We start from the raw sequence: 24419 nt of genomic DNA, 5'->3' as shown, positions 1-24419 counted from the left end.
GAAGATTCTCCCAAATTCTGTAAAAGGAGAATTATTTTTTTTTTTTTAGTCAAAGTTAGCACACTACAAGAGTCTAAGATGACTGTAAAGACTAGGTCTCACGAACACGTGCAATTTTGAAAGTAATAGTCTCCTGCATGGCTCCCCAAGAAACGACAGTGCAAAGAGCCATAGATACTCGCTGGGTACCACATAAAAGGACCCACCAGGTCACACTGCCCCACACAAACAGAAGTGTTGTCCTCTGCATTCTACTGTAGTAGTAGTAGTAGTAGTAGTAGTAGTAGTAGTAGTAGTAGTAGACATCTGGTTCATGAAAACGCGTTAAAAATTCATTACCATCACCGATTTCTCCACAGTATACTGCATATTGAATTCCCTGCAGAAGATGGGTGCAGTCATGTTTGTAACATTATGAAGTATACATACAAAGGATATATATTAAGCATTTACATGTATAACATTATGTACCTTTTAGCAGTGATTTTGGTAAAGATTATTTTTGTACTCAAAGTTCCACACTTTGTTGTTCCAGCAGTTTAAATCATCTCCATTTTGCCGTTTCACTGGAAACGCCAGACTTTCTTCTTTTTAGACGATAAAGCCTGCGATTTGCAGCATTCTGTCTTTGCATTGAGACATAGGAAAATGGGTTTCTGGCAGTTTGCTCATCTGAACAGATACCTTTCTTTGTTGGAGGCTGTTCCTGGGGATGGTGGGGCTCCTCAGGTGGCCTCTTTCGACTTGTAGAGCCGCCCTCTATGTTGCTACTGAATTTGGCCATTTCTCCTCGAAGATCATTCACAGTTTTCTCCTGTATTACAAATTGCGTATTAAAAAATATGTCGCCTAAAAAGGGTTATGTAAAAACAAAACTACTTTTTTGATTTTAATTTTATGTGCCAATGAGACCAGATGTGAAAGCAGAGCCTTGGCAGGAACAGAAATCCTATTAAATAGCCTTCAATGTAGGGGTCACTATAAACAGCCTGATAATATTAAGCTTTGCACACGGTGGGCGAACAGCAACCTGCCTAGAGCTGTCTCAGTTGCCAACAGCAACCTTGGGAAAGGCTGCAATTAAAGTTTTTGTAAAGTTAGAATTACTTAATGCATTCTATGCTGAGTGGAAAAAAAAAAAAAAAAAAAAAAAAAAAAAGGAAGGAAAGCAGCTTTTCGTGGGGGGGCACCCGCCGAAGAGGGGGGCCTAGAGTGCTGGCGGGGGACCCCCAGAAAAGGAGGATCAGGGCTGCTCTGTGCAAAACTATTGCACAGAACAGCAAATATAACATGTTTGTTATTTTAACCTGTTCAGATCCGCACTACAGCTGAATGACGGCTACAGTGTCTATTGACGTCCTCCCCTTTCAAAGCTGGCCACGCCCCCCTGAAGGGGGCACGCGCTGTGATCACCCGAGTCAATGATCGCGGCCCCTTACGTGATCAGCTGGCAGCCAATGACAGCTGATCACATGATGTAAACAGAGGCTCGGTAATCTTTTTTTTTCCTTCTCACGCTGACAGACGATTGCCGGCTTCTGTTTGCAGGGACATCAGTCCCGAAGAGGAAGAGCCTGTGTGCCCACCAGTACCACCTGCCAGTGCCCACAGTACATCAGTGCCGCCTATCAGTGGCCACCAGTGCCGCCTATCAGTGGCCACCAGTGCCGCCTATCAGTGGCCACCAGTGCCGCCTATCAGTGGCCACCAGTGCCGCCTATCAGTGGCCACCAGTGCCGCCTATCATTGCCGTATCCAGTGGGTACAGTATTGTATGACCGCGCAATTGTCGTTCAAAGAGTGACAGTGCTAAAAGCTGAAAATTGGTCTGGGCAGGAGGGGGGTTTAGGTGCCCAGTAAGCAAGTGGTTAATTAACCTGTTCCCGACCAGCTCACGCAGATATACTGCGGCAGAATGGCTCTCCTGGGGGATATTTATTATAGCAAAAAATATTGTTTTTTTTTTCCAAAATTGTCGCTCTTTTTTTGTTTATAGCGCAAAAAATAAAAAAACCACAGAGGTGATCAAATACCAAGCTCCATTTGTGGGGGGGGGGACACAAATTTTGTTTGGGTACAGCATTGCATGACCACGCAATTGTCAGTTAAAGCAACGCAGTGCCAAATTGTAAAAAGCTATGGTCAGGAAGGGGGTAAAATCTTCCGGGGCTGAAGTGGTTAAAAAAAAAAAAACCTGAGACTTTAATGTCACTTTAAAGCGGAGTTCCGACCCCCGCACGAAAAAAAAAAAATAAAAGTCAGCAGCCACACGTACTGTAGCTGCTGACTTTCAATAAAATAGGACACTTAACTGTCCTGGTATCCAGCGATGGCAGCACTCCAGCCAATGTTTCCATCGGTCCTCGGGTGCTGCCGCTGCCATTCGTAGTAAGGAAACCCGGCAGTGAAGCCCTGCGGCTTCACAGCTGGTTTCCTACTGCACATGCGCAAAGCGCGCTACGCTCTCTTACTGGCCCGGCAGCAGGGGAAAGAGGAGGGAGGAGGTGGACCGAACTTCTGCTGTACCTTGCCGAGGTTAGGTCTGACGGAAGTGGAGATGGGTACCTGTCAAAAACAGGTACCCGCTCCCCCAGAAAGGTGCCAAATGTGGCACCAGAGGGGGGGAGAAGACTTCCACTTCCGGGTGGAAATCTGCTTTAAGAACGCCAGCGGCCTCCATCTCAAAAAAAAAAAAAAATAAATAAAAAAACAAAGACAAAAACACACACTCTGCTAAATGCTGGACACCGTCGTTTAGCAGAGTTTAGGCGAGGTCAGCGGTTTTTTTCCCTGCCAAAACGCTGCTGCTACAGAACAGGCTGGCAGACGGGTTTTTTTTTCCTACTAAAAACTCTCCTGCCAAAAAACACTGGTGAAAGCCTATGTGTGCATGAACACAAAGGATAACATGCCGTGGTGATTAGAGGCAGTAAAAAAAAAAAAAAAAAAAATCATCATGATGCCAAAAACAGCAGCTGTAAAAACGCCCAGAGTGCACGAGGCCTAATATATATATCTGCAGATTCTCATTTTAAACCAGGGTAATCATTAACATTTAGTTTAATTAGAACCTGGTCCCCTTTATGTTGTGTTTACTGCAAAAAGTGGCTTACAATTCAAGGCACATCTGATTAGATGTTCTTAAACAAATGCAATTGAAAAGTTGTACTTACGTAATCTTCACATTTGGCCTCCCAGTGAGCTATAAGGTCTTTAAGCTTCTCAATGGCTGTATCCTTTTCCTGAATCATGTCCATCAGCTTGTCAATTTGCTGCTTTTGTGATGACACTTTCTACAGAAAATAAAATCTTATTTTGAATACATTTGTTTAAGATGCTCCTTGCCATTTTCACTTACAAGTACAATTACAAATGCAAGTACAGAGTGGAAGGAAAGGTGACGGGAAAAAAAACCCCACAAACACCACCACCACACGTATATAATACAATTCAAGAACAACTAAGTCTCACCCATTACATGTGTTAATGAGCTAGTGCATATATATGTTAGTGACAATGCGTGCTATTTTTTTAATACAGGAACGTAACCAGAAATGTTGTCTCTGAAACAACCGAGGGATCATACTGATACAGGAGCGTAAGCCCAATGGCCCCAGATCTTATCAAATGGTTTTGGAAAGCCTTGATTGATGTATGTGAGCAGGTAAAGATGGAGCGCAAAATTTATAAATTTTTTTCCACTCAGAGCAGGAGGGAGTTTTTCTTTCACGTAATTAGAACAGTTTTTGGGCATAGAAATGCAGTACCCTTAAAAAAGTTTTTTTTTTTTTTTGTCAGCATTGGTGGCAATTGGAAGGTCTTCCGTCAGCCCTAAGAGGCACACTTTAGGATACTGTATGTTAGGAACGCCTAAAGCAATTTCAGTAAAGTAACACATTGCTGTCCAAAAGGATTGCATTTGGGACAGGAGCAGTGTGCATGAATAAACTCTGCTGTGCTACTGCAAAAGCAGCGTGGAGAATGTCTAAGTTTTTGGGCATACAAGCGCATGAAGAGTATAATAGGATTGGTCATATATTTTAAGCTGGATTAGTTTATCTTTAGCTGAAATAGCAGATCTATAAAGATTCCTCAACATTCTCCCAATCTTCCTCCACCATGTTATTTAGAACAAATATGGACTGAATGTGACTTTATTAGTCAGGAGTTCCCTATAGTATTTGGAGACCAATGTGGAAGTGTCAAATGACAACAGTTTCTCCAGAGACATTTGCTTAATTGGGACCTCAAGGGATTTAATATTGACCAACGCATGGCGCAATTGATAATTAAGGTGTATTTTGGTATGAAGAATGTTCAGTTCTGACTGGAAAGTACGAAAGTCCTTCCATATGCCCTCATGGAATAGCAGGTACATACATTTGACCTAAAAGAGGACCAGATTTTGAATACATTTTCTTCTGCAATGAAACCAGGAAAAACCTTAAAAACAAGCAAAAGGGCTTACTTTGTTGGTCTCTTCCAGTTGAAGATCCCTTCTTGTGGACTTCTCAATATGATTTTCCAGCTCTAAAAAAAAAAAAAAACAAAAAAAAAAAAAAACGTAGGTACTATATTGATGTATACTGCATTATATGGTCAGGGAACAATATGCAGAGTATGACCAGTTAGAAAAAAAAAAAAAAATATTGAATAAGTGTGAAGATAAAAAAAAAAAAAAAAAAAAAAAAAAAAAAAGGACTGAACACCAATGCCTTTTTAATAAAGTGGCTGTTAGGAATTAGGTTAAAAAGGGTAACTCCACTTTTGTGAGAAATAAAATGGCAAATAAAAAAAATATAGCATATACAATTGTGACTGAAGTCATATTTTAATTGAATGTTATTTTTAAAAAAAAAAAGCCTTTTCTTTTCAATCTTCAGCTATGTCATTTTCTGTAAAATGCAATGCAATATGGCTACCTAGAGGTGCTCTGTACACAGAATGTGCACAGAACGCTGCCCCCCCCCCCCCCCCTGCCAGTTTCCTACTGCGCATGTGCGGCGCAGCGATCTGTGAATGGCCCCGTGGTGTTCTGGGAACATACACAGTTCCCAGAAGACAACGGGGCCACTCACCGAGGAGAAGAACACGCCGCAGAATAGGAAGAGGCAGATTAGGAAGACTGCCTAGCAACAAGGGTTTAGGTAAGTATAACATTTTTTTTTTTTCCAAATGTTTTTTTTTTTTTTTTTTTTTTTTTTTTTTTTTTTTTAGGAATTTTGGTGGCTTTTTTTTTTTTTTTACGGGTGGCCCTCCGCTTTAATATATAAAAACAAAATAAATACAGCGCTGGCAATGTGACCAATATTACCGGAGTAAATATAAACACTGTGCAGTGAGACTATGATCATAAGTAGGTAATACCTATTATATAAGTGCTAGACATACATAAATGAATTTATAAAAAATGCAAAAATGAATAGAAATAAAAATAAAAAACACACGTGTGAACAAAAACAGTTCCACTGGTCAATAATATCAATTCTTCAGCCTATGATATCAATCAGTCACCTGATATGCTGTGATTCAATGAAGGCAAAGGAGAGGACTCTGGATCATAGTAAATGGGCTAAGTGCTTCAAGGTGCAGGATTCCATATTCACCCAAAAAGACAAAAAGAAAAAAAAAAAAAAAAACCTATGGTGAAGTACTGTGGAGACAGGATATCAAATAAGCATAACAGCGCTACTCACGAGAGCAAGGTGGTGAACAGGCATTCAGAGAAACTTCCGCATGCGCCGCTGTAAGCGTGCGTTCCACGGAAACAGGAAGCAGCATCACTGGTTTAGAACATGAGCCGGATATTGTGTCGACGCGTTTCGCCCCTCCTCCAGGGCGTCAGACGTACTGCCCGTAATTCTAGGGCGTTGATCGGCAGGGTCTGCTCTGTCCCTGACCATTTCCCCTGGGCTGTGAGCCTTTCTAGTGTCGCTCCCCAGCCTGAGAGACTGGCATCTGTCAGTACTCTCCAGGTTACCTGGAGAAAGGATTTTCCTTTTCGCAGGTTCTGATCCTGCAACCACCAGTTTAGGCTTAAGCATGCCTGAGGAGATAAGCACATTGGAAAATCCTGGGCTTTTCTTCCTCTGTTCCAAGCCAACAAGATGTCTTGTTGTAAAGGCCTGGAATGGAACTGGGCATAGGGTACTGCCTTGGAGGATACCATCTTCCCTAGAAGACTCATACAGAGCCTAATGGAGGGTTGTCTGGTGCCCCTTATCTGATGCACTTGATCCTTCAGGGCACAGATCCTTACGGGTGGCAAGAATACTCTTGCTTGGACCGTGTTTAGAATCAGACCTAAATATTTTAGACTTGAGCTTGAGCTGGTCTCAAGGCTGACTTTGACATTTATGATCCAGCCTAAGCTTTTCAAATACCTCACTGTGTATATTATGCTCTGTTCTAAAGCCTCCTCTACTGCAAAATTTAGGAACCTCTGATGAGGCTGAAAGAGAGGAACGTGTAAGTACGCGTCCTTTATATCGATGGAGGCTAAAAAGTCTCCCCTCTGGAGTGAGGTTACTACTGAGCAGACAGACCTCATCCGAAAGGATTAATAGATACTAGATGTATCAATAGATACTTAATAGATAATAGATGTATCAATAGATACTTGTTCAGGGACCTTAGGTCCAAAATGGGCCTTGTGTCCCCCGTTTGGTTTCTGAACTGTAAACAGGTTTGAGTAAAACCCTGTGCCCCTTCCGGATACCGGAACCTCTACAATCACTGATTGATGCACTAGATGATGTAGTGTCTGAAGCAATAAGTTTCTTTTTGGAGGATTCAAAAGAACGTTGGACCTTAGAAACCTCTGGGCAGGGGGCACCCCCTTTAACTCCAGCTTGTAACCGCAAGATATAATTGAGGTGACCCACTCATCCTGAATTGTTGTTTGTCCGCAAAGTGCAGCAGCTCCTCCCCCACCTGATGGAGTGGGGATGTTTCCTCAAAAAGGAGGGTTTGGTGCTGAGTTTAGAATAACTTTGGACCCAGGGCCTTATCTGGCCCTGGCTTTGCCCCTGTTGGCGCTGGAACCGCCCTCACACAGACATTTGAGGAAGCAGTCCCTGGGTTTTTAAACGAGGGACGTTTGGTGCTTTTTTTCACAAGATGTAGAGAACTTTTCCCTCCTGAAATCTTTTGGATATATTATTGTCCAAGTGATCACCGAATAAACATTCCCCCATGAAACGGGAAACCTGCCAATAACTTTTTACAAGGAAGCTGGGCTGACCAGTTCTTAAGCCATAAGTCTGCGCATATGTACAGACAAGAGAGCCAGATGAGAAACCTGCTGTATTGAATCCTTTAAAGCATCAACAGCAAAACACAGCGCTCGAGTAATATCTGTCTTACTTTCAGGCAGATCATCCTCCTGGTTAGGCCTATCCGTTCGTTTGACTTGATCCCTTACGGACTGGCAAATACTAATTGCGGCAGTAGCTGGCTGAATAGCTGAACTGGCCAAAGAAAAGGAAGCCTTTAATAATAAACTCCAATTTCTTGTCAACAGGGTTTTTCAAGCCCTGTGCGTTATCTACCAGACAAGTTAAGTTCTTGTTTAAGGAAGAGACTGCTGCATCTACGGCTGGCATGCTCCATTTTTAAACAAACTTTTCATCCATGGGATATAAAAGGGAAAAACCTTTAAAAAGGAGGCAAAAAAGTCCTGTCAGGATGTTCCCAATCAGCATACACCGCCTGTTTCAACAGGGTGTGTAGCGGGAATGTCTGTGCGACCTGAAAAGGTCTCAGAGGTCTCAAAGAGGACTGGGGGGGGGGGGGGAGCTCACTCAGTCTGCAAGAGGCAACTTAAAGGCAGAACGAATCATTTTGGCAGCAGCGTTGACTGTAGGAACATTACCAGATAGGCACAGGTGCTCAGATTGCCCGGGAGCCTCTGGTCTTTCAGGGGATACGACTAGGTTCATCAGGAACTACTGATGACGTAGGTGTGCCCTTCCCTGTGGTGTTAGTCCCACTCCTCTTTTTGGAAGACATTCAATGCCGCAAACAAAGGAGTACTTGGGTGTAGTTAAAACACCTCAAAAAGGGAGATCCTTTAATAGGGCTCACCAAGTCCCTATGCAACAATCCTCCTAAGCACCTTTAGCCTGCCAAGCAACACCTGTTGACTCACGTGACCCGGGTAAGGAGAAATGAACCACTGCAAGTGTCTGTTCAGAGCATGCTCTGCGTCCCACCAGCTGCCTTCTGGAAGCACCACATGCCACAAGCATACACATCTTAAATAAGCTGGATGTGCGCCAGAACATTCTATGCGTGCATGCGCACACATGTGCGCGGTCCCGGCGAGTGGGTGTGACTGTATTTGCATACAACAGAAATCTTAATGTGCCAGAATCTGCATGCGCCATGGCTGCCAAACTGCTGAGCCCAGCGGCGCTCATGTGAACGCACGTGCGCCATGGCGAACCAAGGCGAAATGGCGCACCGTACTGTGTCATCGTACAGGTAAACAGCCAGACACAAGCATAAAAAAGGTACACTTTGCAAACACTCACAGTTAGCCCAGAACTCCCCCGTATGGTCACCGCACACAGCTGTCCAGCCTTTAACTAGCTTGACTGATTGTTACAATCACTGGGACACCCCACAATAAAATAAAAGGGGGTTTCACTTACTCATCCAGGCGCAGGGCCACTTAGAAGCTAAGGGCCCAATCTTCACCCTTCACAGCAGGTTCCTGTCACTTGGACCTTCAAGGACTGGGTACCCTTTCATGTTTAGGGTCCACTCCCTTGGACCTGTACAGCACCCTGCAGGAAATGCCTTAGCGCTGTAGTGTCCAGGATTTCCACTCCACAGGGTCCAGCGCCCGGAGGCCACGTTACAGGCAAAACCTCACAGGATCTTGAGTCTTCTTTGCGAGGCTCGGGTACCATTTATCGAAAAGCCTCAAGCTTGTGTCAAATGGATCCGATCGGTTAATCCCATGATTCATTTTTTAAACCATTTGTGGGACTAGGGACCTGGAACTCAGAGAGCTCAAACAAACCGTGCCAACCACCTTGCAGACATTGGTAAAAAAAGGAAAGTACTTTGTGTATGGGAGGGGTTATATAAGGGATCAATTCCTGTCTGAAGACCTTTGGTCTACCGGTGTCCATTCACCTAATGCTGAAGTATAACCCAGCAGGTAATGAATATTAACCTGACTCTGTGTCCCATGATGTATGAAAAAAAAAATGCTTTTTTTTTTTTTTTTCTCTTCACTTGTTTGGTTCAATAGACCTCAGAAGCTGCAGAAAAGCATGTACTGCATAGGTGTGAACCAAGCCTTACGCTGGCCATACACATTGATTTTTGGAAGAAAATATTCATATGAAAAAATCTTTGTACATTCTCTGAATAAAAGAATGTCTTACAGGATGTTGACAAGAGCTGGTCTGAAAATACATTGACCCTCAAAAGACCCTACAGATCAAGTGCTTTATTCACAAGGGTTCTGCAGTCCAGCACGTTAGCCAAGGTTCCCTATGCATTTCTAGGGATATTAGACAAGCAAGAGATGAGATGAGATGGGAGGCTTACAGAAAACTGTTACGGCTGAAATGTAACGCTATAGCCATCTACTCTATACGCATTTAAGTGAAGGCCCAACCACAGTAGTGATTAAACCTATAAAATATATTGACCAGGCAGACATAATTTAACAAAGTAAAGTCACAGTCATTATAAGAGGAAAGGCAAGACACACCAGCATATTGATTGGGTGCTTAAAGACAGGCACATCCTCTATTGGAATTGTAAGCAACTGTTTAAAAGGTGGGGAACACTGCCAGATCCACAGTGGGAATAGACTACTTCTGTACAAAATAGTCACCAACCTGATACATGGCTAATAAGATCTTATCAGGAGGTTTCCATAGAGATATAGGAAAAGTGGGTGCAAAGGGAAAGTGTTTGTAGCCTTAAAAGTTTTAACACAACCCAAGGCTGAAAACAGTATTGGTAGAAGCAACAGGATGACCTTCTAGGGTACACACTGCAACAGAGCCAAAACCGTCTTTGTTCATTTGGAAGTAATATCAGTAGAATGCGACTCTTTAGCGATAAGTTCATTGGTCAAGTACTTGAGTGACTCAGAAACAAACGGTCTCTGCAGCTGATGGCTAAGAAGCCACTAAGATCCCTTTCACACCGAGGGCGTTTTGCAGGCGCTATAGCGTTAAAAATAGCGCCGGCAATCCGCCCTCAAACAGCTGCAGCATTGTCTCCAGTGTGAAAGCCCGATGGCTTTCACACCAGAGCGCTGCGCTGGCAGGACGGGAAAAAAAGTCCTGCAAGCAGCTTCTTTGGAGCGGTGTGTTTACCGCTCCTCCACCGCTGCTCCCCATTGAAATCAATGGGCCAGCGCTGGGATACCGCCAGCAAAACGCCGCTATTGCGGTGCATTGCGGGCGGTTTTAACCCTTTCTCGGCCGCTAATCAGACGGTAAAACGCCGCTACCGCCAACGCTATGGGCGGCCCGGTGTGAAAGGGCTCTAAGGCTGCAGGCAAAGCAGATATATAAAATCTGCAGGAGGGAGCACACTTGGGTATTTGGGTCAAAGTCTTGCATGGCTGTAGTACAAAACCCAATCCAAAAGGAGAGAGAATCCTGACACACCCTACAGGGCTAGAGAGGATAGGATCGTAACCAAGAGCAGAGCGAAGCAGGACTCCAGGCTGCAGACATTAGTACCATCAGCAGCCCCAGAGCCGCTAGTAGAGTGTGAGCTGGGGCATCCAGTACAACGGAACTGTTAAGCCCCATGTCTAGAGTTAGACATGTTGCGACCGTATGGTGTTAAAGGCACCGACCAACCAAAAAACACACAAAATTCTATTCAAGTAAACATTAACTCAAAAAGATTTGATTCTATTTCTACCAGCCTCCTTCATGTCCCTTAGTTCCTTTTTTTTTTTTTCTTTCTTGCTGCTATGACCCAACGTCTTGCTAGAGTGTGGCTACGTTCATTCTCCACTGTATATGGAACGTAGCCACACTCTCTTGTTGGCTCCAGAGATGGACTATGGGATTTGTAGTGTGTACAGAGCAGTGCAAATTACCACAACCTGCAATGCTTGTTAAAAACTGAAGCAAGTGGGAAAAGGAGGTTTGGGAGCTTATGGAGGACATTACAAGGAGGCAAAAAAAACAAAAAACAAAACAAACACAGTAAAAAACAATTTCATGAAAAATAGATTACAGGGCCATTAAGTAGTGAATGTGTAGGGATTTTATTAAACAAGGATTAGGTATTTTTACTTTAAAGGGCTTGTAAAACCTTGTGTTTTTTCACCTTAATGCATCCTATGCATTAAAGAAAAAAAAAAAACAAAAAAAAAACACCTGGCAGTGACCGGCGCCCCAGCCCCCGTTTTACTTACCTGAGCCCCAAATTTGTTGTCGTAAATGCGCTCTCCCTCCATGGGGTCCCGACTCTTGGCTCCCGCTGCTGTCGATCAAATCCAATGATGCATGAGGCAGGGCGGAGTCCAGCGTTCGTGTCTATGGATGTAAATGCTGGACTCGGGAGCGTGCCCACAAGGTAACCCCCCCCCAGGAGGGCGCTTCTCCTAGGGGGTTATCTGATGTGGGGAGGAGCCCCGCGAGAGCTGCCGGGTGACCCCAGAAGTCGAGGCTCGGGGCCACACTGTGCAAAACGAGCTGCACAGTGGAGGAAAGTATGACATATTGTTACTTTGTAAACTCTTTTTTTTTAATTTTTTAAATCACTTTGAGAAGAGACAATTTTTTCATGGTATTTCTGGAAATCTAACTTATCTATTAGCCACTGGTGAGACCGTCTATGTATAGAGCAAATCTCCTCCCACTTCTCATCTGTCATATTTTTCAATAATCTTCCGCCATTTATCTCTTACTCTCAATGGGCTCCTACCTACTTTAGCCTGGATTAAATGTGCATATAATATAGATATTAGTCCCTTAGAGCCCTGTGATCTGAGTACTCCTATAAGGGAAATCTAGAAATCTTAGTGTTCTAGTTGCGACTGTAGCACATGATGAAGCTGTAAGTATTTATAAAAAAATTTATATGAGATATACGGTTTACACAAATATTCAAATGAGTGTAATGTTCTATAATTATATAACTGTGTTAATGTAATTATTACCTTCCGTTTGCAGAACTCGCAGCCCATGAATATCTTTAACGGCTCCAAGTTTGGGTTATTCCAGATTGGAACCTCCAGAGGAATATCGGCATACTCCCACCACTTTTTTTTGTTTCTCTCCATACTGATCGTGCCAGAGTTAATATGGGGATTTTTACCCTTGGTAATCTAACTGCCTGTGCCTCTAGTCCCACTAACAGTTCATCTACCTCTAGAATCTTAAGCAAATCTCTCCACTCCCTCTCCCTGCTCCTGAGCTATCCACTTCTATAGGTGCTTCAATTGGCCCGCTAGATAATATAAATATATATCCGGCAGAGCAGCTCCTGCCATGGCTTTAGGTCATTGCAATGTTGTTAGTTTTAACTTACATCTATCATTAGCCCATATAAATTTTATAAACTGGGAGTTCAGTTTGTTAAATATTACTTTCGGTATTATTACTAGCGAATGTGAGAACTCATAAGCATTTAGGGACTATTATACTTTTAATCAAATTTATTCTTTCTGCTACTGATAACAGCATTTTAGACCACATCCCCAATTTATATTTTATGTGCTCCATTAGAGGATATACATTGACTTTCAATGCCTCCTTCACTTGTGAGGTAATATAGATTCCCAGATACTGTACTATTTTTAATGGGGGCTCTACTCTCCCATCCCCCATCTGTATTTCCAGTCTTGATGGCATCAATGCAGATTTCTAACAATTTATCTTCAGGCCAGAGAACTCTGCAAATGCCTCTATTATCTTCATTAGTTCATTTAATGTACTCTAAGCAGCCCTCATATAGAATATGATGTCATCTGCATAGAATCCAATACACTCAGTTTTTTACCTAGCGTAATTCCCTTGTATTTCTTTGCCTAAATCTTAACACTAAAGCTTCCATCGCTATTGTGAACAGTTGTGACGATAGGGGACATCCTTATCTAGTCCCTCTATACAGCTTTACAGGAGATGATAGCATACTATTCACCAGCAAATTTGACCATGGCCGTTTATATAAAATATACCCATCAATTTTATAAATCTTTCTCCAAATTCAAAACTTTTCATAGTCACCCTTAGAAACGGCCATTCTATAGAGTCTAATGTTCTAGCCGTATCCAAAGATGCCAATGCAAATGTATTTGGAATATAATCTTTTAACTGTGCTACTATTTGTATTCTTATATCAATTGATGTTCATTTCCCTAGAATAAATCTTGTCTGATCATTATGGATAATAGAGGTAATAACCATATTTAACTTTTTTGCAAGAATTTTGGCTAGAACCTTATAGTCTATATTTAATAGTGAGATTAGTCTATAAGAGGCACACTCACTCAGATCTTTATCCAATCTCAGTATTAATACTACTGTAGCCTCCTACATAGGGATTGTTAATACTCCTCGCACAAAGGCCTCTGTATACACCCTGGATAAAACTGGTACTGTAATATCTATACATCTTAAATATACCTCTAAGGGTATACCATCTGTGAGATAGCTTCTCTCACTTCCTCCTCAGTAATCTCCTCTTCCAACATTAAAATCTGCTCTTCCATAAGTTCAGGAAACTCTAAATATCTTTGAGGCATTTCTCTATATCTTCCTCTGCATATAACAAGGTTGATGTATACATTGTGACGTAATATTCATAAAATATTTCTATTATTTCCTCTACCATATAAACCTCTTCTCCACTACTACTTTTTATTTTTGAGATTACTGGGGAGGGTGTCGGCTGTCTCATTAGAAGAGCCAATAACTTGCCTGGCTGTTCTCCCTTTTGAAAATTCTGCTGGTTTTTGAAAAATAAGTTTATGTTTGGCATTAGCCATCAGGTGGTTGTTATATTGACAAGTAAAGGTTTTTTCCATTTTTGCCGATTAGAATTTGAATTATTAAATTATAAATTCTGCTTCTGCTCAGGCACATGCCTGCTCTAGCTCTTCCTCCTGTTGCCCATTAGTCTGTTTTATATATGAGATTAAGGATTTCAGGGCTCCTCGTAAGTATGCCTTAAAAGTGTCCCATAAGTCTCTCTACGGGCCTCAAAAGGAACTCCTCCAGTTGTTCTGGTATACGACCATTAGCTCCTATCTGCATCAACCAGTAAGGGTGCACTCTCCATCCTAAACGTTTTCCCATAAGGCTTATTAACCTCTTACATATCATAGGTGAATGGTCCGATACTCCCCAGGGGAGATAAACTACTAATATTATTTTCTCATACCCCAATATTAAGTCTATCCTGGACATACTTCCCTTCCCTGGTGCAGAGCATGAATAAGCCCTAGTTTGAAGGTTCTTAATTCTCCATATATCCACCCAGCCAACCTCTTCGACAAACTTCACAAATTTACTCTTTCCACCCACTTGATCCCTAGGGAACTTTCCATGTTTCTCCAGAACTGGATTCATTAACATATTAAAATCTCCGAAGCATATAACATATGCCTCTGGGTATTGTGCCATAAATATCACTGCTTCCTTTAGCACCTTCATATTAGTCGGGGGAGGGTTATACAGTCCTATAATCACAAATGGTAATGCATACAGGTAGGGAAGGGAAAGAAAAAGAGAAGAGAAGGATTTTTATTTTTCTTCTCCCTATATAAACAGAAGAGAAGTACATTGAAAAGATACGTAAAGTTAACTGAGAAGTATTTTTTGGGGTTTCTCCGAGCCAGATAGTCTGAGAACACTACGTATTGCCTCCATACAAGCTAATGCTGTATGTTGGCAATGCCCTGATATTAATTTTAAACATGTTATACTTACTTGCTCTGCGCAGTGGTTTTGCACAGAGCAGCCCAGATCCTCCTCTTCTCAAATCCCCCATTGGCGCTCCTGGCCCCTCCCTCCTGCCGAGTGCCCCCCACAGCAAGGTGCTTGGTATGGGGGCACTCGAGCTGATCAGCTGTTCTGCTTTCCCATTCAGAAACGGAGCCGCGGCTTGGCTCTCTTCTCATTGGCTCACTGACTTTGACAGCAGCAGGAGCCAATGGCACCTGCTGTGTGTCTCAACCAATCAGGGGGGAGAGTCCCAGACAGCCGAGTCTCTCGTGCAATATCGCTGATCGTGATGAGCTCAGTTAAGCATAAGATAAAAAAAACCTTCTGCCTTTACAACCACTTTAACTTCTACTTCATTGATTAATTCATTCATTAATTTATAACAACTTAACACTGTCAAATTGATAGAGCGAGTCTAAAATAAAAAATTTTGTACAATTAATAGACTGTATAGCCAACTTACATAAGCTGGTTTAAAAAGATACTTCAGTTTCACCCACTCCCAACTTTCCATGCCCCCATTATCCCACTTTTTTATCCTCTCTGTTATGTGCATGGTCTTCAATCCAGATGCTCATCTGCCCAGCAGCTTCAGTGTTGTCCTGCTGCAATCTGCTGTTCAGGTGCTGCAGCCCAGATTCCACATCATGTTTCCCTTTGATATTACCAGGAAGCAAGAAGAGGCAGCCATGTAGCCGATACCATCAGAGGAAAACATTGTGCCAGGGCAATATATTTTTGCATTTAAAGAAGCAAAAATGTTAAAAAAATAAAAAAAATAAAACATTATGGGTGCATTAGGGGGGAGGGGTTTTGGCAGGTGCAGAGAGGAAGATTCCCTTTTGGGACCAGCAGCTCGCTTTAACTTACCAGCAGAATTCTTTTTTAGCTCCTCTTGTGTTTTAACAAGTTCAGATGTCACTTGCTGCAATTTGTTTTCCAGCTGAATAATGGTCTGTGGATCATCATGGATAGCTGCAATATGATTATGAGCCTCTTCGGCTTGCTTTTTGATTGCTGTCAGGTCATTCTGCATAGAAGAGAAGAGCCCTTGAAGTGGTATGCTGGGTTCATCAACCTGGTGAGGAGAAAGCAATAATAATTTGTCTCCCACAGGTTTATTAAAAACGTGCTTTACCATAAAAGGTCCTTTTTCACTCTGCACTCAACCCAACTGCATGGTTTTCTCCACATACAGAAGATAAAAGTGACAGGAGTCTGTAAATGGTTTTACTTTTACACCCAATTTTACTGGCGTTTCCCAACATAGGATAGTTTAGAAGGGAGCCTGCCACGACTTCTAGCCTGTTTAAACCAAGGCTCCTAACCAGTGGTAAATGTGGCTGGCTTGTATGTGAAGCTGCAATGGTTAGCACAACCTCAGAACTAGAACAGTTCCTAGAAGTTTTATGGTGGCCTGTATTGAATATAAGCCACAGCGGAGTGGCTTCATAGGTTACATTACAGAGCACAGGTCCCTCCCCTCTGTTTTTATGATTTCATGCCTTATGGTTTGCTAATAATCTGTAGGCAGTTATGCTGTCCTTACAGCTTTGTTTGCCAGTGTCCAATCAGTTGAACATAGCAGCTACTTACAGGCCCATGAAACGAAAAAGCAAACACAGCTCTAAAGCTTAAAGGGCAACCTGAAGCACCTCATGCCCAAAACTGGCATCAGAAAAGGCCTGAACATACACCTGGTAAAAGTTAAACGTGGGAACAGCTCTCTGGTAAAAGCAAGCCGCTGGATTGCTCTTACAAACAATGGGAGTGGACGTCCCCCCACTCCCACGGCATCATTGGGCTTTCCTGTCCCACCAAGACACCTGATCGACCAGCCAGTGCTTCCGCCATCTGATCACAGAGACGAAGAATGGAACAGCTTTGTTCATCTCTATGATATAGGGAACTAGAAGCGATGACCTTATATCACTTCAGGTTTACCCAAGTGTAAACCGTGCCATTTTTAAATATGAAAAGCATTTGATCTTGGTGTGATCACATGCTTTTGAAGGGCAGAGGAGGGATCTGGGGTCTTACAGACCCCAGATCTCTCCATAAAGACTATCTGTCACATCCTTTTGCTGTCACAAGCATGTTTACATCTCTTGTGAGAGCAATAGCGATAAAAGAAAAATTAAAAAAAGAAAGAAAGAAACGTTTTTAAAAGTGCCCCTGTCCTCATGCAGAAAAGGCAAATCCACGCAAGCAGCGATTGTCCCACACATAACCACCCGTATCAGTGTTGCGAATGTCAGATCAGGGGCAGAATTTCTAGTACCAGTCCTCCTGTGTAAATGTAAAGTGGTAACCTGTAAAGGCTTTTAAAAAGTGTTGCCTAAGGAGAGTAAAATTTACATTGTTTGTCTCCATTGCACAGGCATGTGCAATTTGAAAGTGGGACATGGTTGGTATCCCTTTAGTCTGCATAACTTTTATATTTTACCAAAAAAATTTGGTTATGCATTGTGTTTTTTTGAAAATTCAAAGTAGTCTCTTTTTTTTCTATTAAAATAACAATTTTATACTTGCCTGCTTTGTGCAGTGGTTTTTGCACAGGGCAGCCCGGATCCTCCTTTTCTGGGGTCCCTGGCCGGAGCTCCTGGCCCCTCCTGTCTGTTAAGTGCCCCCACAGCAAGCAGCTTGCTATGGGGGGCACCCGAGCCAATCCGCAGCTCCGTGTTTCCATTCAGACACGGAGCCGCAGTTCGGCCCTGCTGCTCCTCTCTTCTGATTGGCTAGCTGAATTTGATTGACAGCAGTGGTAGTCAATGGTGCCACTGCTTTTTCTCAGCCACTCAGGAGGGAGAGTCCCGGGCGGCAGAGGCACTCATGGACATCGCTGGATAGAGATGGGGTTTAAGTATTAGGGGTGCTGAGGCACACAGAAGACTTTTTATATCTTAATGCATAGAATGCATTAAAATAAAAAAAAAAAAAACCTTCTGCCTTTACAACCACTTTAAGGACTTGGGCTTTAGAGCCGTTAAAATCAGTTAGCATAAGCAGGATGGATGATGATCCAGCCCCTGGGACAGAAGATCTAGTGGATTCAGTAGGCCCTGGACAAGGCTGTAACCAAAATCAGGTCTATATACACTAAGCAAGAGTCATATGCAATGTTGAATGCTGGAGATTTTGGATCTAGCAACCTCTGCAGGGCCTGCACTGTACCATTGGACATTAGCCGACACAGTTTGGACCAACTGTTCCTTTAGCAGGAGAGCGTTCAGGTAGCTCACAAAGGGAATGTCTCAGAAAGGAGCAGAGCTAGGACAGTGCCAACACCCTGGTGAAGACCCAAGGTGCCATGGCCAGGCCAAAGGGTAGAGCAACAAATTGATAAAGTTGTACACAAAAGCTTTAAAATGTGAAAAACTGATTTTCAGGGATCTAAACTTGAAAAGAACTTGAGTATGGTGCCTTAAACCACTTGGCCAACCTGACAGGACCCTTTGGTGCAAAAAAAATGGGATGTGTAGGTAGGCATTCTTGGTAACCAGATTGCCTCAACTGAGTTTTGGACTTTGAGTAAAAGGGTACACTCCTACACAGGGTCCTAGAAAACTTGGACATCGCCAACTGTGATCATTTTTAATGCAGGAAATGGCAGGATCTCTGACCAGGATTGCTTGTTTTCTTAGGTATTCCTTCACCATAAAGGTATTCCTGAACAAACATTAGGGAGGAACAAGGATATTTTCCTAGGCGAGGCCATTCGCCATATAAAAATAGCAGCAAGTGTACAGGAAAGGTTTGGTTAGGCCAAGACAGTTCAGTAAGCCTAGGCTGGTGAACTTTCTCCTGGCAGACACAGGCTGAACTAGGGCAAGCCATAGGTGCACTGCTTCAATAGGGATGAAATGGATTTGGTGGATGGGGCCAACGCCATGTTTGAATCTTCAGAATCTAATAAGGTGCCAATTTCTTCTTTGCGAACAACAGGTGTGATCAAAGCAAAATCAGATGGGGGAGAGGGTGAAAGCACTTTTTTGCCACCCTTGCAGTCCTATTCCTCCAAAAAATGTCTGAGAGCCCTACCATGAATGCAGATAGACATTGTAGCTGAGAATTCCACAGCGGTTAAACAGAAGGAAAGCAGGTGTGCCTGAGGGACTTTGGGAGGCTTCTGAGTAGAACAGATACGGATAGGGGGCAGCAGTCAGGGCTATAAGGGGTGAGACCATGGGAGAAAGAGGAGGGGGCTGGGGATTTAGGGTTAGCTGAGCGTGTGTCAGCTGGGCTCCCAGATCAGTTTCCCTTGGACCTATGATCTGCCATGTGTGGTGAGCTTTTTACCTAAGGGGTACTCAAACTGCTACCGCAGATAAAGGAGGGTGTGCTTTCTGTGAAAAATCACTGTAGGCAGAGAGGCCCAAGTAGATCCAAGGATTACAGTAACCTATTCTCAAGGCAGGAAGCAGAGTAGCAGTCAGCTATTGCACACAAAGAACAGCCAAATAGGAAGGAGGCTGTGTAGGCACCCTGGTGGTCCTGGATTGTAACCCAGGGCTCAGAATGCCGCCAAAAATTCAAAAGGTTTAAAAAAAAAAAAAAATGCCAAACTCTTTTCCCACTGCTGGCTGTGACTCCTGAATTAACCACAAAATTTAGCTTATGGGGCACCCTGGTTTAACCACTTAAATACAGGGCACATTACCCCCCTTCCTGCCAGGCCTAATTTTCAGAGCGGTTGCATTTTGAATGACAATTGTGCGGCCATACAACACTGTACCCATATGACATTTTTATCAATTTTTTTTGAGGTAGATAGGAGCTTTCTTTAACTGGTATTTAATCACCACTAGGGTGGGAACACATCTCTGGTATACAATTTTTCAAATAAGTAATTTTTCTTATTTACTAATGTGCACTGATGAGACTGCACTGATTATCAACGTAAATGTCCCCTGTAACTGACACCAACAGCAGAAAAGGAAAAGCTGATAATCTGCATTTATTTACATGTGATCAGCTGTGATTGGACACAGCTGATCACATGGAAAAGAGTCTACGTCATCAGCTCTTTACCCTGATCGGTGATACGCTCTGTCCGAGGGACACCATTTACCACCGATCACAGTGCCACAGGCACGCACGCGCGGCAACCAGGGGAGGACGTCATATGACAGCTACCTGGAGGGACGAAAGGCCCGTCAGGCTGTCATTCTGCTATAGGGTGGGGCAGGAACTGGTTAATGACTCAAGTCCTTAGTCTTAGCTGGGTAGATAGTGGAATCTAGGGGCAAGCCCAATTCCAAAGACCTTTACCCTCCCGGTGGGCATACACCTAAGGGGTCTTCATGGACATGGTTACATTAGGTGGTGGCAATGACCCGGACAGTACCCTGCTAAGAACACCTTGCATTACGTGATTAGGTGAGCGCACAATGCAAGGCAGGATTCATTCTTTTCCAGCGGGGTGTGGGTACGGTCTTCTAAGCATCAGCCAAGGAGCCAACAAACCCAGAAAGCTGCAAAAATAGAAGCTGCAGCAGCTATATTACAACTACAAACTTTATAGTCCCGATGCAAAAATCGACAAAGAAAAATAAAAGGTTTTCTTTTCCCAGAGGGAGGGAGAGAAGATGTTCACACGAACTAGGTACACTAGCAAAAGATTGAGGAATTCTTGGAGTGGGAGGGGCTACGCTAGGGCTGTCCTCACAGCTTTGTTTGTCCAACAAACCCTACTGTCCAAGACCAAAGGTTCTGTGTCCTATAATGTACATTTCAGAAATATATAGTCCTTATTAGGAAAAAAAAAAAAAAAAAACACCCAACGATTGCTCTTGCTCCAAGTCAACTTAAGATAAAGAGATAAGGGGCAGTTGGTTTTATGATCAATATTTTGACATAGCAACATTTCAGCACAAGACTGAGAATTCAGCTCCGACAAAGCAAAATAACGTTTAGGGCGCCTTTACACTTGTGATGGGGGGCGTACACGTCCCGGGGCTACGATGCTCTGCTGCAAAAATTATACCCCATCGTGCTTGCCCAGTGCAACGCATTCAAGCAAATGGGGACACACTGCAACCATACAACACGCACGGATGTCCGGTATTTAGGAGCATTACATCAACCAGGGAAGAGGTGCTATAAACGTCACCTCACTGCCTGTCCATTGCTCTATAAAAGAGCATTTTGAATGCAAATCAACAGCAAAGCAGGTTTCAACAAAACTTTCAAGAGGAGCTCCAGTCTCCTATGAAAAAATGTTAAAAGTCAGCAGCTACAAAAACTGTAGCTTCTGACTTAACAGCCACTTACCTGGCCCACGATCTAACGCTGTGCTCAGCCTAGCCGCGTCCTCTCTCCCCGGCATCTTTATTATGGGCACTCAGCTGTGACCACTTGCGGCTTCACGACCGGGTGCCCGCGGATCTGCGCACTGTGAATGGGGGGAGGGGGTGTGTGTGTAAAAGAAAAACTTATGCTTCGGCTAACTTATTGATTGTAAGCGGAAGTGGGAACCTGTCAAAAATTGGAGTACCTGCTCACATTCCTCCCCAAAAGTTCCATTTCAGAAACAGGAGTGGGGAAGAATGCCTTAAAGCGTAACTTCCTTTTTGGGTGGAGCTCCACTTTAAGAGGGAAAAATTGTTTTGGGAAGTAGGTTAAGGGTTAGGTTTATAGTCAAGGGGTGGGAGCCACTGGCTCCTTCTGCGGTCAATCAAAACCTGTGAGCAAAGAGCATGAGGGCGGGGCAGGGCTGAACCAAGCTGTGTATCTGAATAGATGCAAACACCACGGCTCAAGAGTGAGCCCGCAAAAGTAACCCCATAGGCTTGCTATGGGGCACTCAGCGGGGAGTGGGGAAGAGGAGCAAGGAGCGCCGGCGGGTACCCAAGAGAAGAATCAGGGTTGCTCTGTGCAAAACCATTGCACAGAGCAGGTAAGTATAACAGGTTTGTTATTTAAAAAATAAAACAAAGCTTTACAAATCACTAAGTTTTAATTTTAAAGGCGGGTTATAATGTTATGGTTGGGGGGGGGGTGTTAAAACATTGAGGTTGGGAGCTTCTGAAGCTCTACATAGGCTGTCAAAAGGGGACACCGGGAAGAGATTAAGGCCCTTTCACACAGCCTTTTAGCCACATAAACTGGATTACAGCAGCAATAATCATCAGATTCTTGAGGCAGGAATGACTGATGCATGCAAATTTATTCTGGTTTTCCTGATGTTCACAATGTCAGATGTGTCGAGACTCGGACAGACGTCCCTAACTGCAGGTAACCACTTGATGATGTACGGCTACATGCAAACAATTTCTGTCACCATGTCAAAAAACAAAAAAAAAAAACAAAAAAAAAAAAAAAACACAACTTTGTACAGGCTCAGCAGCTGCCACTAGTTGCATACATTTATCATTCCAGCCACAAGAAACTGCAGATTGGTGTATGTGGCTAAACAGCCATATGAAGGAGGCCTATTCGTGAACAGCAGGAAACCAATAATAAAGACCTTGGACAGAGCTTTACAAGGCTAAATGGAGAGAAGAAGCTACCTACTCGTTTGTAAATTTGGTTATGAGCTATTAAAGTCTGAACAAGCATTTGTCAACATAAAGCCTAAAGGGGGCCCTAAAAATATGTGAAAATCTGAAATATGGCTAGCTCCTTAAAGTGGTTGTAAACATCATGTTCCATGAATCTGAAAGACTACTATCTATACATAGTAACATATTGTATTAGATCGCATAATTGTTACCTTTCTATTTCAGTCACAGATTTTCATCAACAGCCTGCAGAATCTGTTTGTTTCCATGGGCGTGTTGACAGCCCAAAGCGCGGGAGGCAGAGTTGTGACGTCACCGGACTCCCCAACAAATCTGTGCACGGTGTCAGTGTTTTTTTTATTTAATTTTTTCAATTTAAACTTTAAAATATTTTTTTTATTACAATTCTTTATAATCATCAGCCCTGTTGGGGGGTGGCTTTGGTGAGATATCAGGGGTCTAAACAGACCCCCGATAACTCCCCTTTGAGACAGGGAAAGGAAGTGACGATGCAGATTCCCCCAGTCCCTTTCTCAGCAGCACTGAAGATGAATGGACAAAATACAACACAATCTCCTGCGCTTGGGGGCTTAGTCTATAGATGTGTGGTGCGGCCAACCCTTAGGGTTTGTATGGAATGTCACTGGTCTTGCTGCCCTCCTCAGAACAATGGGTATCCTTGGAACTGAAACATATAGAGAAGAAAAGAGGGCGCACCAACCTTGTGCATTACCAATGTTCAATTTGCTGTTGCATTTACAAGTTTTTTATCACATCTGTATGCGAGTATGATCATTGCTGTTACACTTTTTAATACAGCTTACCTTTGGTAATGCACAAGGTCACTGCGCCCTCCTTTCTTCTCTAGATGAATGAACAGGAGACAGAGGTTGGAGGATCCCTCCCGACTAAACTGAGAATGCAAGTATCGGAGTATTTGCATGAGTACAAGTACTCGTGCAAATGCTTGGTATCGGCACTAGTATCAGTGCTACCCTACTGGTGAGTATGTGCATTCTGTGATATCCAGTGTCCAGCTGGTAGTTACTATATCACCTGCTACAGATGAGCCTAGTGATCCAGGAATATGTGTGATGGGAATATAGACAAGACTTTTAACATCTCAATTTACCTGGACATTTGTATCTGTTACAGTCTCCTCTTTAGCATCTTCCTCATCATCTTCATCATCTTCATCATCTTCATTAGAACATTTTCTCACCAAGTCCCAGAATATTTCCATTCTTTCATCACATCTTTCTTCCATCACTTCTTTTTCCTTTTGTAAACGCTCACTTTAGAAAAAAAGAACAGACCAATGCAATGAAGTGTAAGAAAAATTGACAGCCAATAGCATTTTGCTGGCTATGGATCCTAATATTTCATTACAAAGATATCTTTACGATTTACATGCAATTTATACTCTTGTTAAGTGACAAATTATTTCACCTGAACATATAAAAGAATACCAATAAGAAGCACACTAAAAATCTACAGCACCACCTCATACTAAAGTATTTACCTGAAATCATTTTCACGTTGAATGAAGTGCTGGGTGAACTCTTTAGCTACTTCTTCGCGGATTTTAAGTTCCATTAAAAGTTTATCCCTTTTCTCATGGACCAGCTGAGTTTCCAGATCTTTGACAAGTTCCAAAAGTTTCTGAATCAACAAATTGAACAGAGTGAGATATCAGTATTGTTGTAACAAGTTCTGTAATGAACATAGTATTAGGTAAGATCTATGCTTTTGATTTGTAGATAGAACAGTTTTTTAATGTGGGAAACATTAAGGTGGTTAAAGTGGTTTTCCAGCCTGTAAAAATAAGAATTAAAATTCAGCAGCTACAAAATACTGTAGCTGCTGACTTTTAATACAAGGACACTCAACTGCCCAGGTATCACACGACATCTCTAGCCGATTCGTCAATTGGCTTGTGGTTTCACACCCCTAGCCGGTTCGTCAATCGGCTTGT

General features: G+C 42.9%; 1 protein-coding gene across 4 annotated transcripts in view; it reads right to left on the bottom strand.

Moving 5' to 3' along the window:
* The window catches only part of KIF20B (kinesin family member 20B), a 225634-nt gene that overhangs the window by 80284 nt on the left and 120931 nt on the right, over positions 1–24419 (bottom strand). For 3 of the 4 annotated variants that reach the window (XM_073596389.1, XM_073596390.1, XM_073596392.1), the window contains 6 exons: positions 23967–24106; positions 23577–23739; positions 15813–16020; positions 4469–4530; positions 3174–3293; positions 685–814 (listed from right to left, as the gene is read on the bottom strand). In XM_073596389.1, the coding sequence (XP_073452490.1) occupies positions 685–814; positions 3174–3293; positions 4469–4530; positions 15813–16020; positions 23577–23739; positions 23967–24106 (823 nt within the window). The remainder of the gene's footprint in view (positions 1–684; positions 815–3173; positions 3294–4468; positions 4531–15812; positions 16021–23576; positions 23740–23966; positions 24107–24419) is intronic. The other variant, XM_073596391.1, reaches the window with a different exon arrangement.

This window comes from Aquarana catesbeiana, linkage group LG08 (assembly GCF_042186555.1).
Source record: "Aquarana catesbeiana isolate 2022-GZ linkage group LG08, ASM4218655v1, whole genome shotgun sequence".
Lineage (NCBI taxonomy): Eukaryota > Metazoa > Chordata > Amphibia > Anura > Ranidae > Aquarana > Aquarana catesbeiana.
The sequence above is the reverse complement of the archived record's forward strand: the minus strand, read 5'-3'. Positions and strand labels throughout refer to the sequence as shown.